Raw genomic sequence first — 17,752 nt, 5'->3', positions numbered from 1 at the left:
GATTCCTGACCCTTTATTATAGTGCGTTTTGCTAATACCTCTTGAGGATGCAAAATTGGACCAGCTTCAAAAGTTTCTTGAGGAAATGGCAGATATCGACTATTTAAATCATCATCAAACTTCTTAAGGACCGAAACATGAAAAACAGGATGAATCCGCGAATGCTCAGGTAATTCCAGCTTATAGGCAACGTGTCCCATCTTTTCAAGCACCGTAAAGGGACCAAAATATCGGAGGCCTAATTTCTGGTTCTTTCTCAATCTAGCTGAGTGTTGTCAATATGGTTGCAGCTTAACCAACACTTTCTCTCCGTGCTCAAAATTAACATTTCGACGTCTTTTATTTGCCTGAGACTTCATGTAAGCCTGTGATTTCTGCAATGAAGTCTTAAGTCTATCCAAAAGTGAGTCTCTTTCAGACAATAATTGTTGCAACTGTGGAGGATCAATAGGTGAGCGTTCATACCGAGCAACTCCCGGTGGTTCACGACCATACAATGCCTTAAAAGGTGACAGTCCAATGCTCCTATGATGATTGGTATTATACCAAAATTCAGCCCATGGTAAGTATTTGCTCCAGGTTTTAGGATGATCAAAAGAGAATCAGCGGAGATACATTTCCACACATCTATTCACCACTTCACTTTGGCCATCTGTGGCACGATGATAAGCTGAACTCATAGCCAAAACAGTACCTTGCAACATGAATAGTTGTTGCCAAAAGGCATTAATGAATACTTTTTCTTGATCCGAAACAATGGACTTAGGCATACCATGCAATTTAACAATATTAGCAACAAAGCAATCAGCCACACTTTTACTCGAGAAATCAGCCTTTAACGTCATAAAATGAGCATATTTTGTCAAACGATCAACTACAACTAATACCACAGTAAAGCCATGATGCACCACTATTTCGTGGTACATCTTGTGCTTAATGGAGTGGATTTTATCCATTAAACTCACACTTAATCATATAATTCGCATGTTTTACATTTTCCTTCCTAATTTTGTGCTATGATTGAAAACATGCTTCTTTGGCCTTAAATTTGCTATGTTTAATCCTTTCTTATTACCATTTGATGCCGTGATATGTGTGTTAAGTGATTTCAGGGTTTACAGGGCAGGAATGACTTAGAGGACGGAAAGGAAGCATGCAAAAGTGGAAAGAATACAAGAAATTAAAGGAATTGCTGAGTTATCAAGCCTGACCTCTTCGTACTAAATCGGCCATAACTTGAGCTATAGAGGTCCAAATGAGGCAGTTCTAGTTGCGTTGGAAATCTAACATCCGGGGCTTCGAAATGATATATAATTTGCCATAGTTGTTATGCTGTTAGGTGATACGGACGCGTGGATCACTGACACATAAAATTGTTGTCGGTAAGGAATTTCACAAAATATTTACGTTGCAAGTATAGCTCCAAACCAACAAACAACTCTCACATCAAATTAAATTTTAGGTTTTGTCACAAGTAACAAACCCCAAAGAATTAACCGAAGTATTTAAACTCCGGGTCGTCTCACAAGGAATTGCAATGAAGTGCTCAATTATTGGCTATGAAGGATGTAAGGGGGGGTTTGATTTGATAAGCGGACAATAAAATAAATGACAAGGAAAGTATATCAAGCAAATAACTAAAGAAAGCAAGTAATAAAAAGAGAGACATTCATGACAAGGGTTGAGATCATAGGCTTTCTATCCTAGTCATACAATGATTAATTCATCTTATTTAGTCAACTCCAACAAATGGAAGAAGGTATCATGTTATCTTCACATAGGGAGAATGTTAAACAAGACTAATTAATCATGTCACAATTATAAACAAGAATTTATCTCATTACGTCATCTCCAACATTGGAAGAAGGTATCATATTATCTTCCATGAGAGAAAGTCTAACAAGACTAGCTAATCTCAATCCAAAAGTCCTAATCAACTTACTAATTAAATTAGCAAAAGATTAGCGTCAATGGAAATAATATTAGCTAACAACTCTAGATCACCAACATGAGTTGGGTTTTTATGACTCAAGATTGCCTAATTACTCTTTCCAAGCCAAGAATGCTCAAAATCTACTCTAAACACTTGGTGGATACTAAAGGGAAAGCATGGTAGATGAGCAAGAATAGTAAAATCTACCAACTACAAATTGCAAGGAAACAAGATCAACAACTCAAATCAACAATAAAGAGACATCAAACATTAAATTGCATTAAAAGTAAATCAAATCCAACAAGAGCATCCATGAACATAAAAGAGAAATTAACACTATAAATCATGAGAATGAAAGTGTAGAAGCAAGAAATCATAAAAGAAACAAGATGAAAACATGTAATTAAACCTAGATCTAAGATGGAAATTAACCTAACCTAATTCTAGAGAGAAGAGGGAGCTTCTCTCTCTAGAAACTAACCTACATGATGCTAATGCTACAAACAATTGCTCCCCCCTTGCCCAAGCTTGAATTCTACATGAAATAGCATTAGAAATGAGTTGGGTTGGGCCCAAAGTGCTTCAGAAATCGCTGGAGGCGATTTCACTTTAGTGGGCCACGGACAGCATCGGCGTGCACGCGTACATGGCGCATGCACACCACTTAACGCGAAGTAACATATGGCAAATTTTATATCATTTTGAAGCCCCGGATGTTAGCTTTCCAACGCAACTAGAACCGCCTCATTTCGACTTTTGTAGCTCAAGTTATGGTCATTTTAGTGCGAAGAGGTCGGGCTTGACAGCTTTACGGTTCCTTCATTTCTTCATGAGTTCTCCCACTTTGCATGCTTTTCTCCTCACTTCTTCCATCCAATACTTGCCTTATGAACCTGAAATTACTCAACAAACATATCAAGGCATCAAATAGAATTAGAGTGGATTAAAATTGGCTATTTTAAGGCCTAAAAAGCATGTTTTCACATTTAAGCACAAATCAAGGGAGAATTGCAAAATCATGCTCTTTCATTGAATAAATGTGAGAAAAGGTGATAAAATCCCCCAAAATAAGTACAAGATAAATCACAAAATTGGGGTTTATCAATCACGCATACGCGTGACCTTGCGAAAGTTCAATCGACGCGTACGCATGGTTGACGCGTACGCGTGACAGAGCCACGTGTTGGACGTATCAGAAATCGCTGGGGGCAATTTTTGGGCTATTTTTGGCCCAGTTTCAAGCCCGAAAAATACAGATTAGAGGCTACAGAGTGGGGGAATAACAACATTGAATCACACATCATTCATGAAGACACATAAATTTAGGTTTTAGAGGTAGTTTCTATAGAGGTTTTAGGATTTCTTTTAGTTTTAGGTTTACCTCTTCTCAATTCCAGGTTCAATGTTTCTTTAATTTAGTTTCTCTTCTACTTTTAATTATCTTAGCATTCTTATTTATTTATCTTTCCAATTGAATTTATGAACCTTTCATGTTAGATTTGATTTTCTCATTTAATGCAATTTGAGGTATTTTATATTTATGACTGCTTTCTTTATTTGAGGTATTCTTGTTATCATTGATGCTTGAAATTGGTTGTTTTGATTTTACATTCCCTATTACTTTTCTATGTTTTTGTGTTATGCCTTCCAAGTGTTTGTTAAAATGCTTGGAAGGATGTTAGAGTAAAATTTTATGTTCTTGGCTTGGGATGGTAACTTAGGAACTCTTGAGTTACTAATGTCTAAGTAATTGATGATTGGAGCCATTAACTCTAGTTCTCACTAATTGAATTGGTGGAGAGCTAGGACTTATGGAGTTGGATTGATATAGCTCATTTAACTTTCCTTTACTACTAGTTAGAGGATGATTTAATGGGATTGATCCTTGCCAATTCTCATGTTGTGGTTAGTGATAAGGATAGAGATCCTTGACCACCAAACCTTGCCAAGACCTCTTTATCATTTGATTTTCATTACCATTTACTTTTTCTTGTTCAACCTTTGAAAAACCCAAAAATATACTTTTCCATAACCAATAATTACACTTCCCTGTAATTCCTTGAGAGACGACCCGAGGTTTAAATACTTCGGTTTATTTTTATTGAATTTGCTTAAGTGACAAACAAGTTTTTGTATGAAAGGATTCTTTGTTGGTTTAGAAACTATACTAGCAACGAGAATTTATTGTGAATTCTTTACTAGCAAATATCCGTTCATCAAGCCATTGGAAGGTGGAAGGGCGGTAATAAAATCCATTGAAATATCCTCCCAAACCTGTTGTGGTATCGGCAGGGGTTGCATAGCCCACCCGGAAGAGTATTTTTGCTCTTTGCTTATTGACAAATCACGCAATGTCGCATAAAGTCCTTAATATCTTTATGCATGTGGGGCTAATAAAATTGAGAAGTGATGCGACTTGTTGTCTTAGCAATTCCGGAGTGACCACCTATTGGTGAGTTATGAAACTCGTGTAAAATTTGAGGAACCAAAGGAGTAGGAATATATAATCGTTCTTTCCAAAACAGCAGTCCATTTCTTACAACAATTGGATCTTGTTTTTGTGGCTGTGTCGCATATTTCTGCAACAACTCAGTGGTCATTGCATCCTCATAAAGTTCTTTCTGGAGATCATTTAGCCAAGTATGAACCGGTTCTGACCATGCCATGTGGAATGACCGAGAAAGAGAATCAGCAGCGACATTTTCACGCCCTGGTTTATACTAAATTGTGAAGTCATACCCCAAAAATTTTGGAAACCATGCTTGCTGCTCCGGGGTTTGCAGTGTTTGCTCCATTAACTCTTTTATACTACGTTGATCAGTTTTGATAGTGAAACGATGGCCCAGTAGGTAATGTCGAAACTTGGATAATGCCTCTGTAATCTCATGCAACTCTCTAATATATGCAGATTGTTTCTTCATTCGAGAGGACAATTTTTTTAAAAAATAGGCAATGGGATGACCATCTTGAGTTAAAACAGCACCAATAGCAGTGCCTGATGCATCAGTTTCTAAAAAAATGGCTTTTGAAAATCTGGCAAGGCTAGTACCGGAGCAGTGGTAAGAGCATGTTGCAACTGTTTAAATGCAGACTCAGCAACCTGTGACCAAAGAAATTTATCCTTCTTTGTTAATTCGGTAAGTGGAGCTGCAATTATAGCATACGACTTGATAAACCCGGTAATACCCAGTAAGCCCAAGAAAACCCCTCAATTATTTCAAGTTCATCGGAATTGGCCAAGAAAAAATGTCTTCTACCTTGGAACTATCCATAGCAACACCAACTGCATTAAGTGACCTAAGTAATCAACTTGCCTTTCACCAGAGGAGCATTTGGAATACTTAGCAAATAATTTTTCCTTAAGAAGAATTTGCAATACAGTCTCCAAATGAGATAAATGAGCAGACCAAGTAGGACTGTAAACCAATATATCAAAGAAAACCAAGACAAATTTCCTCAACACATCTTGGAAAACAGTGTTCATCAAGCTTTGGAAGGTCGCAGGGGCATTGGTTAAGCCAAAGGGCATGACTAACCACTCATAATGGCCATGATGAGTTCTAAAAGCAGTTTTATAAGTGTCAGCCGGGTTGAACAAGATTTGATGATAACCAGCCCGAAGATCTAACTTTGAAAAATAAGATGCACCATGCAATTCATCAATTAATTCATCAACAGTAGGAATGGGAAAAGAGTCCTTAACAGTAATAGAATTTAGTGCTCTATAATCAGTACAAAAACACCACGAACTATCTTTCTTTCTAACTAGGAGTACAGGAGAAGAAAAAGGGCTCTTACTTGGCCTAATGATTCCTTCTCGTAGCATATCTTTAACCATTGTTTCAATCTGCTCCTTCTGGCTATGTGGATATCTATAAGGCCTCACCTTTACCGGTTTTGCCCCTTCCAACAAGGGAATACTATGGTCATGGCTCGATTAGGAAGTAAGCCCACCGGTGTTTGAAAAATTTGCCAATAAGATTTGAGAAGCACTACTAGCTTTGGAGGTAAGTTCTCTGGAAATTGGTGGAATTCCTCATTTTGTCCCATCATATCAGTATTTTGCAAGGTATAAAATTCTGCAATCGATCCCGTATGAGACATTCTTTGAATTGGTGAAACTGAACCTCAGAAGGTCGCTACTGTGGATCCCTTTGCAATGTAATCAATTCACCTTCATGGTAATATTTAAGGGTCTTGGTGCGATAATTATGAATATGGTCATCAAGAGTTCCTAACCAAGTTATCCCCAATATTAGGTCTGCACCTGCTGCTGGTAACAAGAAAGCTGGAAATGTCAATGTATGGCCCTGAGCATTGAGAATCACTTTGTTGACTAAACCCTCTACATGAAGACAAACACCATCACCCACCATGATTTGCATCTCAGCTGGCTCGATTGGAAATTCAAGAAACTTAGTAATTCTAGGTTGAATAAATGTATCATCACTGCCTCTATCTATAAGAACTTGTACTGGAACACCTTTCACAAAGCCCTAAAAATGAATTTTACCACATCCATCGCCTCCTTTAAAGGCATGTAAGGATAAATGGTGAACCATTGGTTATTCATCCACAGCAGGTTGTTCATCCATAGCAGGTTGTCCATCTAGAACAAAGTCAGTTAGAGGGTTTCCCTCTTCATCTTCCTCTACTTGCAAAATCATAAGATGTTTGTTAGGACAACGATGATTTAAAGTGAAGCATTCATCACAATTAAAACAAAGACCCTTCTCCCTCTTTTGTTGAATTTTTGCTGGAGTTAAGCGTCTCAATGGATGTTGTCTAGGTGCATTAGTGGGGCTTTTAACAGTTGGAGCTGGTAACAAAGGGGGCAAATTTTGTCTAAACGGTGTTGTTGAGCTTTGGTTTGGTTTAGATGATGAAGAACCTCTATTATAGACACCAGAATGTTGCTGAGTTGATTTTGCAGGCACATATTTCTCCTCAAATAGACGAGCAAGAGACACTGCACGTTGTAAAGTCATACGGTGAAATGCCAAGACATCCCGTTTAATCTCTTGTTGAAGACCACTAATGAAACAATGAAGGATAGCATCTGGAGCCAGACCAAAAACACGATTGACAAGAGAAGTGAATTCAGAGTAATAAGCATTTACTGTCGTTGTTTGAGATAGCTTGAATAATGTTGCTCGAGGGCAATCAAATGGGGATGGACCAAATTCAGATTCCAAGGCACGAGCCAGAAAAGGCCACGAATGGAAAGGGTTGGCGCGCTGCATCATTCAGTACCAAGGAACGGCATCGCCATCCATATCAATCGCAGAAATTGTAACGCAATCCACATCAGGCGTGTTGTAATAATAAAAAAATGCTCCACACGAAAAATCCATCCCAAGACATCGCAACCATCAAAACGTGAAAAATCCAACTTCACATTAGGCACCTGAAATGGAGTGTGAGGTTGCGGGACTGCGCTATGCACGGAGGTAGGAGAATGCTCAAGTTGAACTTGTAGATTAGAGAGTAAGGTTTCTATGTGTTCAATGCACTCTGACCTTGCTAAGAGCACTTCCATTCTATGTTCAAGATCAGTCAAGCGAGCTGCTGAATTGTTAGACATAGCGAGAAGCAATGAAAGCACCAATGATGAAGGACAAGTGTTTGAAGAAATTACTGAATGAATTAAAATAGAAGGTAAGAGATATTGAAATATTTTTGGATTTTCTATAATTGAAATAAAAAGAAAAGAAGAAACAATTCAAATGGTAATAACAATTGTTGTGGTGGAAGCTTAGTAATAATCAACGGAAGTCACATGGAAGCAAGTGGCACTTAGAGAACAAAAGGGAAGTAGAATTAGAAGAATAAGAAGGAGAGATAAAGACCTAGAAGGAGAAGAAAAAATGCTTACACTCTCCCCCTTCTATAAGATGTAATCTTTTAGTTTTGTAGGTATTTTTTTACTCCTTTTGCTCTTTCTTGTTGTCACAATTTCAGGGGCATTAGTCACATGTTCAAGGGTATTAGTCACGTGTTCACTTTTTTTAACAACATTATTTTCATTCTCATTATCATAATCTTTCAATTGTACCTGTATTTGACCCATTTACACATCATTGCACACAAACAAATTAGGAAATTAAAATAATTTCCTAACACGTTATTCATGTTAGCAAGATTAATAAAAAATGTAAATAATAGTATAATATAAAAATAAGATTGAGTTATGCTTTAAGATTGATAATTTTATCCATTTCGTCTGATTCTAAAAAAAGTTAGATATATAGATTAATTTGGCTTGTCAAATTAAATAGATCTAAAATACTAGTTCGGCCAAATTTATAGTGAATTGGCAGATGAATGGGATAGCCCACTTATTACCATTTTTTTAAATAATAAAAATTAATTAAAATTAATTAAATAAAAATAATAAATTAAAATCTAATCATAGTTCAAACACAAATAAAATATAATCAAACTACAACACTATTTTTTCATAATTTTGTTCTAAATTATGAATTCTAATACCATTGTTGTTCGTCACAATATATGTTCTCAAATTATTGCGAAGAATAAAAAATAACAAATTCAATTATCACATAATTTTTTAACAACAACAAAATTTATAAGATAATATACAAAAATAAAAATAGAATCCTGTAATAAAAAATCTTTGTTTTACGAAATAAGCTAACTTACACAATCTGAAACATAGATATAAGACAATAAAATAAAATAAACCAAAAAGTAGAAAGGTAAAATAAATGAAAAAAACAAGAAAAAAGCATAAAAGAGAAAAAGTGAAAGAGAAGTGCTTGTAAAATTCTAACACACACTCATCTTTAACAAAAAAAGAGATGCAATTACAATTCAATGCGAAATTGTTGTTTTATTAACAATTAATAAAGAATTGCAAATTCTTGATAATATGTTTATTAGGTTAAATATGATTTTAGTTTTAATAGATTTGGCCAAAAATCAAAATTGACTCTAAGATTTTTCGGTATTTAAAATCATTTTTAACATTGAATTTTATTTTAAAATCGTTCTTTTGAACAAAAATATTCTTCATCCTCAATTTTTTCTTATTATCCCAATGTCTCATCTTCCCCATTCATTACAAATTTTCTAGCAAATTCAATGCAAAAATTTAGAGAGTAGTAAGTCTTAACCAAGGACGAGGGAGGCCAACAACCACAGTGGAGTCAGAAAAGGTGCGCAACGATGGGGCAAAGAGGCGATTAGAGATGTGACTAGAAAGGAGAACAGAGAGGCGATAAACAAGTGGGTGGCAGAGATGTGATGACACACCATCTTAAGTTACTTTTAGGGTTCTTTTTTATTTATTTTCTTAAGTTTTCTTAGATTTGTATCAAATTTTGTATGTTTTCTAGTGAATTTTTATCACTAATCAAATATTTGGAGTTGTTTTAGTATTATTGTGTTTTCAGGTATTTTTGGACCAAAATAAGTCAAAGATCAAGGACGGTTCAAGGACTAGACCAAAGAGCATGTGAACCATGTAACGCCCTAAGTTTTTATGATAAAATAATGCTTTTTGAAGTTTTGATTTTTCTTTGATAAGTTTCAGCTTCGCCAAATGGCGGAGCTGGTGGAGTAGCCGATTCTTGATGTTTTCTTCTTCGATTTTTCATTCAGAAAGTTTTCTTGGGGTTTTGGTTTGATGGCTGTCATACAAAGGTAGATTTTGGTAATTTTTGTGATTAATAAATGTATTGATGTTGTGTAATTGCTGGGCTGTGAATTTGTACTTGAATTTGGGTGTTGTTATGTTTGAATTATGTCAAAAGTTCATGAAATATTTGGTTCCATGGACTGCTGGAAAATCAAACTAAACAACCATGATTATTGGTGAATGTAAGCTAGAATCATGATGAAAATGATGTGATTTGGCGGTTGAAAATTGGATTTCAATGTTAAAAAAAATTAGTTACTGAAAAAATTGAAAAACTAGTACAAAATCAAGTAAAATCTAATGAATTTTTGATGAGTTTGCTTCGGTTTCTTGAAGAACACTAAACCCTCATGTTTTAATTATTTCGTACCCAAATTATAATTGAAAAAGAGTTTTGGGGCTAAAATTTAATTAAAAGAAAATTCTGGGGTTAAAACAAAATTTTTTAAAGTTAAGTGGTTAAAGTGAAATTTTTAAAAAGCTTAGGGTTAAAATGAATTTTCAAAAGTTTTGAGAAACTAAATATTATTAACTGAATTTTAACACTAAAATATTATAATATATTACAATTAATATTTTTATTTGAATAATTATCATAATAATAAAATAGTTAATATAACTAAAAGTGCTAAACAGTTAAAAAGAAAAAAGAGAAACAATAAGAACTTTTTGAATGTCTCTCTGCTGCTAGAGGTGCAGTAGAGATATGGTGGTAAGCGCACCTAGAGAAGCTTCCAGAAGTAAAATCCTACATACTTCAGCTAGAGAATCAGCATCTGTAAGTACTTACAGAGGTTATGTCTGGCATGTTTCAACTGGAGGAGCAGCGCCCATAAGACAGAGGTTGCAGACGGAGGTCATGCCACTAGAAGCCTTACCCAAACAAAGGTTGTCGGGTTGCGTCGGGAGCAGGTAGAAACCGATAGATGTGATTATTACCTGCACTAGAAATAGACATGCATCATACTTGTTTGCACACATTTCTTTGATATATGTTTTTGTGATTCGTGTGTATGTGTTTCTTGATTAATTGTTTCTTTGTGCCTTTAGTTGTTAAAGTTTATATGCATCCTATGGTTGCTACCATTGGCTAAGTATAACATAAAATGAACCTAACTAACCACCCCGACCCTATTAAGGACTTCCCAATTCTTATCCCTTCCTTTTCCCCCTTTCATATGGAGACAAGAATTCTATTCTATGAGCTTCCACATCATTATATCTACTAGGATTCGATATTCCATAGTTTCTATATAGTAGAGCCTCGAGTATGCCTATATGTGTTATGCGACCATCTTTTTCAGCACCCTATCGATTTTCGTACTTCAACCCAGATGCACCGTATGAGTTTCTGTTGTCATGGATACTCCCGGATGCACACCACCATTCTTTCTTGGACAGACTTGGATATCCTATTCCAGCATAGCTAGTGCACCAGGTAGTTCCTGAGCCTGACCTAGTTAAGGAGTTTGTTCCTACACCTTATCCTAATTGGGACCTTCTTTCCAAGCCGATGGTATCATCTTTGTTGGGAACTCATTCAAGGGATCAGTTAAAACTTCCAACAGTGGAATTGGATTATATACCAGTGGATGAACCTATATTTGCGAGTGATCCTACACACATAAACGTTAGTAGTGACAGTAGTCCCAAGAGTTTCCCTCAGGTCATAGTGATTCCTGATGATAAGGAGGACTCAGAGGAGGATCCAGAGATGGTTGAGATCTTGTCTTATGATAGCGGCAATTAGAGCGTTGTAGCACATTTTGCCGACACTACTGCTTAGCACCAATATTTTTTTTAGACTCTCACTTTTGGTTAGATCCACAAAGAGATTAGAAGTTTGTTAGACTTGCTTACCTCGAGTGTATATATATATATATATATATATATATATACATAGTTATGAGTAAAGGGTGTATGAGAGGATATAGTACTGACTTCTTTTGGATAACATTTTTGTTTTGTATATAATGTGTATAGTGTTTATTATAAGTTTCGTTTTCTTATGCTTTATTTATTCTTCTATTATTATATTCATGTGTTTTGTTTTTAGTTATCTGTATCCTTTTGTATTAAAAAATGTTTCCAACAAAATCGATCACATGGTAACAAGGTTACAAGCTTAATATTAAATAGTAGTTATATTTAGGAAGTGAGTTGGTAACACTCGGTTTTTGGTATGATCATGACGTATTGGTGGTATCAAAGCAATTCGTTCTCAGTAGAGCCTGGGGAGTGGACTGAATCACGCTTCATTGCATACTCTGTGTTATGTCTCATGCATTTAGGAATATCTTTGTGATATGGATTGCGTGACTATCATTGTGTATCTATTTTAGACACTATTCACACTTTACCTGAAAAAATGTTAAGATTGATCATCCTAATATTGAACGTTGGGTATGAATAGGATCTTGATGGCTGCACAGGTGACAAGGACGTGGTACATGAAGTGAGAGTTTGGGGGATATTTCTATGAGAGTCGCGGATGCTTTTATAGTTATGGTAAACACCATGGCTAATGTTGTGCGTGAAATGACAACTGCTACTACCCGAGCAATTGGCCGTTTATGGGAAAGAAACGACAAACATAATGGTGAGCGTAGCGGCAAACGTAACGAAGATTGGAATAGTGATGAGGATGTTGGAAATCATGGCAAACCTATGCCTCTGGCAACTTTTCTGAAGGTGAATCCGCCTAAGATTAAGGGGAATGCTTGTTGCAATAGAAGCTGATACTTGGTTCAAAGGTATCAAAAAGTCGTTGCAAGCACAATATATGCCAGAAAGACAACATGTAGACTTTACAACAAAGCTCGGAGTAGCAAGATATGGCGGCTATAAGGATTTTGTTCTCCTCCTTCTTCCTCCTTTATGTTTTGGAAGGTGAATGATGAATGGGGGAAAGGAAATGAGATGAAGCTCATTGGTTGGTAAGTGTGGTTTGGGCCTTGGGCCCAATACGGGTCTGGTTTGCCCGATTCGGTCCGTTCGGCGCAATCTTGGGCCAAATTCTTTAAAATTATTGTCAAAATTCTAATTTTAATTACCTATATCCTATTAAACTATAAAATTCACATTTCTAATTCCTTTTATTAAAAATAAATTTATTGATTAATTATTTGCTAATTTTACGGGGTTTACACATTTTATTATTTCTTTTCTTTTAAAAATTTGGTTTAAGCTCAGTAGGTAATACATGAGACATCTTTTTAAAATAAACATAAAATACTAAAATAAAGAACTTAACTAGAAAACAAGAAAATCCTACTAGTGATCATGCATCTCAGAATGGAAAATAGAAAATAAAATGAAATACTGAAAAATAGGAATAAGATACGGGAGATGAGGGTCAAACTCAACCACCTCAGTCATGGTGGCTACTGCTCTCTCTGGAGGGTCCTCTCTAGCGCTTCAACTCTTCCAACTTGCGCCCCTACTTCTTCTGCTCCTCTGTCTGCTTATGGAGGATGGTGGACTGGCTCTTGTGCTCCTGCTTTAGTTGGTCCATAGTGGATATCAACTTCCTGAAGTACTCACGCAGAGGGAGATCTTGCCCTTGAGGCCATTCAGGATGCTTCCTCAGAGGATGGGAAACTAGCTTCTGAGGTGGTGCTTGCCCAGGTTCCCGAGTGTACTTCATGCTCTTCTTAGTGATTGGGCTGTCCATTATAATAAGTATATCTCTGTCAATCTGGACCTTGGCCGCTTCACATTAGCGTGAGATAAGATGAGGGAAAGCTAACCTAGAGAGGGTCGAGGTCTTTACTGCGATATTGTATTTCTCCAAAGGTATCACTTGATGAACTTCCACCTCATTGCCAAGCATAATGTAGTGGATCATCACAGCTCCTCTCACAGTGACCTCAGATTGGTTACTGGTGGGGAAGATGGAGCGTTGAATAAACTCCATCCATCCTCTAGCAACGATCTGGAGATCATTCCTTCTCAGTTGGAATGGCCGGCCCTTGGCATCCTTCTTTCTTTGTACTCCGGGGAGCCATATGTCCTTGAGGACTTTATCTAACCTCGGAACATCTTGGACTCTCCTATTGTAAGAGTAAGGGTCAACTCTAGATAGAGGTAACTAAAGTATCTCCCTCACTCTTTCTAAGTCAAACTGCAGTGTCTTCCCTCGAACCATGGTGCGCCAAGTTTTGAACTCGAGGTGCTCTTTCTTGTGTTTGTCCTTCATCCATAGATTTACATAAAATTCTCAGACTTTTAGAACTCTGACTTCAGTTACAGGATTGGCCAGAACATTCCAATCCTTAATTTGAATTTGTTCTTGAATTTCCCAGCACTCATCAGCTTTCAATTCAAATTTTAATTCCGGTATCACCTTTTTTTGCTAACGATATTGTAGTAATGCTTCTCATGAAGCTTAGTGTATAACCAGTGGAGCTCATATGGGATTGTTGAGGGAGCTTTTTCTTTCCTCTTTCTTGAAGAGGATTCCCTAACCTTTGGTGCCATAGAGAGTTTAAGGATAGTAAAAACCGGAGCGCCTTAACACCAAACTTAAAATTTTTGCTCGTCCTCCAGCAGAAAAAAGAGAGAAGAGAAAGAGATAGAGGGGGGAAGATGAAGGTAAGAGAGAAGATAAGAGTGAAGGTGTGAGGAGAGAAGAGTGTTGAAGTGCTATTTATAGTGGTGAGGGTGATGTACTTCGGTCATGACGGGGGGCAAGAAAAATTATGGAGTGAATTTTTTATTGAGGGTGAGATGATAAGAAAAGATATGAGTAGAATGTATGGGATATGAAAATAATTTGGACACGGAGGAAAATGAGTAATTGAAGAGAAGGGGAGAAGATAAAATAAAAAAGATGTGGTATGAAAAATATATGAAATTAAAATAGTGAGATATGGTATGAAATTTAGAAGATTTGGTATGGAAATCAGCCCTTGGTGGCACTAAACGCTCTCCCTGGCATTTAGCACCCAAGGGGGGAGTGTCTCTGCTCCCCTACTAGCGTGAAATAGAACTGCTAGCGTTAGACGCCCCCAGCTCCCTTTTTTTTAATCCCTGGGTGGCGTTAAATGCCTATTTGGGACGTCAAATTCCCCAAGGGGACCAAAATTTTAAGATGGGACATCCAAATTGGGCATGAAATGCCCAAATCATTACTCCTCCCATGGCACTAAATGCCCTCCCTAGCATTTAGCGCCCGCAGCATGGATCTTCCAAGGTGTTCTATTTTTCTGTCTACGTCCTCTTGTCCCTGTTCTAAGTGTTGTGCATCACCACAAACATTAGCAAACCTGGGAAAGCTTTGGAAATTAATAAAAAAATGAAGTGAATTGAAATAAAAAAGCAAAACTGAAATAATTTGAAACAAACTAAGGGATACTTATGGTTGGGTTGCTTCCTAAGAAGTGCTTCTTTGTTGTCATTAGCTTGACATTCACATCTGCTATGTTAGTAGATGGTTGGATCTCTTGCGATCAATATCATCTCCAAGATAGTGTTTCACCCTTTGGCCATTGACTATGAATGTGTTGTCTGAGTTTCTATCTTGCAGTTCCACATGACCATAGGGTGACACTCCAGTGATCATGAAGGGTGTAGACCATCTTGACTTGAGCTTCCCAGGAAAGAGTTTGAGCCGAGAATTGAATAGAAAAACTTTTTGGCCAGGCTCAAATACTCTTAAAGCTATCTTTCTATCATGCCATTTTTTTGCCTTTTCCTTGTAGAGCTTGGCATTCTCATAAGTAGAGTGTTTGAATTCATCCAGCTCATTTAGTTGGAGCAATCTTTTCTCTCCTACAACCTTGGCATCAAAGTTCAGGAACTTTGTTTCCCAATATGCTCTGTTCTCTAACTCCACTGGCAAGTAACAGGCTTTACCATTGAGTAACTGGTATGGAGACATTCTAATAGGGGTCTTGAAGGCTGTCCTGTATGCCCAGATAGCATCATCAAATCTCCTTGTCCAATCTTTCCTTGAGGTATTCACTGTCTTTTTTAAGATCCTCTTGAGTTTCCTATTTGAGACCTCAGCCTGTCCGCTTATCTATGGGTAATAGGGGGTTACCAACTTGTGATGGACTCCATATCTTTGCAGCATTGAGTCTAGTTATTTATTACAAAAGTGGTTACCTCCATCACTGATCAGTGTCCTTGGGACACCAAATCTGCTGAAAATATATTTCTGCAAGAAATTTAGCACGACTCTGGTGTCATTAGTGGGTGATGCTATTGCCTCCACCCATTTAGACACATAATCAACTGCCACCAAGATGTAAATGTTTGAGAATGAGGGTGAAAAAGGTCCCATGAAATCGATTCTCCATACATAAAACAACTCGATCTCTAGAATCCCTTGCTATGGCATTTCATGATTGTGAGAAAGATTTCCAGCTCTTTGACATTTGTCACAATTTCTTACAAATTTTCGTGAGTCTCTGAAGAGGGTTGGCCAGTAGAATCTGCTTTGAAGTACCTTTGTGGCTGTTCTTTCTCCCCCAAAGTGGCCTCCATACTCAGAACCATGACAATGCCAAAGGATCTGCTGTACTTCCTCCTCCAAGATACAGCGCCTGATCATCCCATCTGAACATCTCTTGAAAAGATAGGGCTCATCCCAAAAGTAGTACTTGGCATCATGTAAAAGCTTTCTAAATTGTTGCTTGGTGTCCTTGGGAATGAACCTCATGGCCTTATAGTTTGCAATATCTGCAAACCATGGGGCCCTCGGAATCATGAAGCGGTACTAATCAGGGAAGGTCTCAATCACAGCAGTGGGGGGTGGCATCCCTCCCTCAGGCTCAATCCTAGATAGATGATCAACCACTTGATTCTCTGATCCTTTTCTGTCTCTAATCTCAATGTTAAACTCCTAAAAAAAGAGTACCCATCTGATTAATCTTGGTTTAGAATCCTACTTGGTTAGAAGGTACATAAGAAGAACAGCATGATCAGTATAAACAATAAACTTATAACCAATTAAATAGGATCTAAACTTATCAATTGCATAAATAACAGTCAGTAATTCCTTCTCTATAGTTGTGTAATTATTTTGCGTGTCATTCTGAACACGACTGGCATAATAAATGACATGCATAAGCTTGTCTTGTCTCTGTCCCAAGATAGCCCCTATAGCATAGTCACTAGCATCACACATTAGTCCAAATGGTAATTTCCAGTTGGGTAGGGCAATGATGGGTGTAGAGACAAGCTTTTCTTTTAAATTATCAAAAGCATGCAGGCATTTCTTGTCAAAAACAAAAGTAGTGTCAGCAACCAACAGGTTGCACAGGGGTTTCGCAATTTTGGAAAAGTCTTTTATAAACCTCCTGTAAAATTCTGCATGTCATAAAAAACTTCTTATTGTCTTAATATTAGTAGGTGACGGTAATTTTTCAATTACTTCCACCTTGGCTTTATCAACTTCTATTCTCTTGTTTGAAATCCAATGTCCAAGAACAATTCCCTCAGTTACCAAAAAATGGGATTTTTTCCAGTTCAAAACGAGGTTTGTTTCCTGACACCGTTTCAAAACTAAGGCTAGATGCTTAAGGCAAGAATTAAAAGAATCACCAGAAACATAGAAGGCATCTATAAATACCTCAATAAACTTTTCAACCATATCTAAAAAAGTAGAAAGCATACACCTTTGAAAAGTTGCTGGTGTAATGACCAAACTCCCGGTATGCCATAGTGATACAAGAAGCCAAGTGTTACCAACTTGTTCTTTCTAGTTATTAACTATTATTTAATATATGAGCTTGTTCCTTGTTAGAACATTGCAAATTTTACGAGTAACATTTTTTTTATTAACTTATATCGTTGCAAGCGATGGAGTAAAATAAAACATAAGGACAATAAACAAAAGTGTTAGGTGGGAGACACCACACTAATACGTAAAAAAAAATTAAATTTCATGTATAACCACCGGCAAGTATACCGGGTCACATCAAGTAGTAAAACTCACTAAGAGTGAGGTCGATCCCATGAGGATTCGTGGATTAAGCAACTTTGGTTAAATGATATTCTAGTTAGGCAGACAGATTGTGTGATTTCTTGAGATTCTTATTTTGAAAGTAAATTGCAGCGAATTAAATGACAAGGAATTTAAAGGACTGAAAGTAAAATAGACTGAACTAAATAATTGGAAATGTAATAGCAAAAACTTAAAGTGCAAGAAAGTA

At 36.8% G+C, this 17,752-nt stretch overlaps 1 protein-coding gene and 1 pseudogene across 1 annotated transcript; both read right to left on the bottom strand.

Moving 5' to 3' along the window:
* Positions 1–275: 275 nt before the first annotated feature.
* LOC148574320 (uncharacterized) lies at positions 276–6,309 on the bottom strand. The gene is made up of 6 exons (XM_088505882.1): positions 6,108–6,309; positions 5,231–5,836; positions 4,983–5,080; positions 4,474–4,653; positions 616–833; positions 276–525 (listed from the first exon to the last, which is right to left on the bottom strand). Exons 1-6 carry the CDS (start codon positions 6,307–6,309, stop codon positions 276–278), a joined length of 1,554 nt encoding a protein of 517 aa, XP_088362008.1.
* A 189-nt stretch (positions 6,310–6,498) lies between these two features.
* LOC148574319 (uncharacterized) lies at positions 6,499–7,517 on the bottom strand (annotated as a pseudogene).
* Between the last annotated feature and the right edge of the window lie 10,235 nt (positions 7,518–17,752).

The sequence above is a fragment of the Arachis ipaensis genome, chromosome B2 (assembly GCF_059453495.1).
Source record: "Arachis ipaensis isolate K30076 ecotype BB chromosome B2, ASM5945349v1, whole genome shotgun sequence".
NCBI lineage: Eukaryota > Viridiplantae > Streptophyta > Magnoliopsida > Fabales > Fabaceae > Arachis > Arachis ipaensis.
This window is presented reverse-complemented; position numbering and strand designations above follow the sequence as displayed.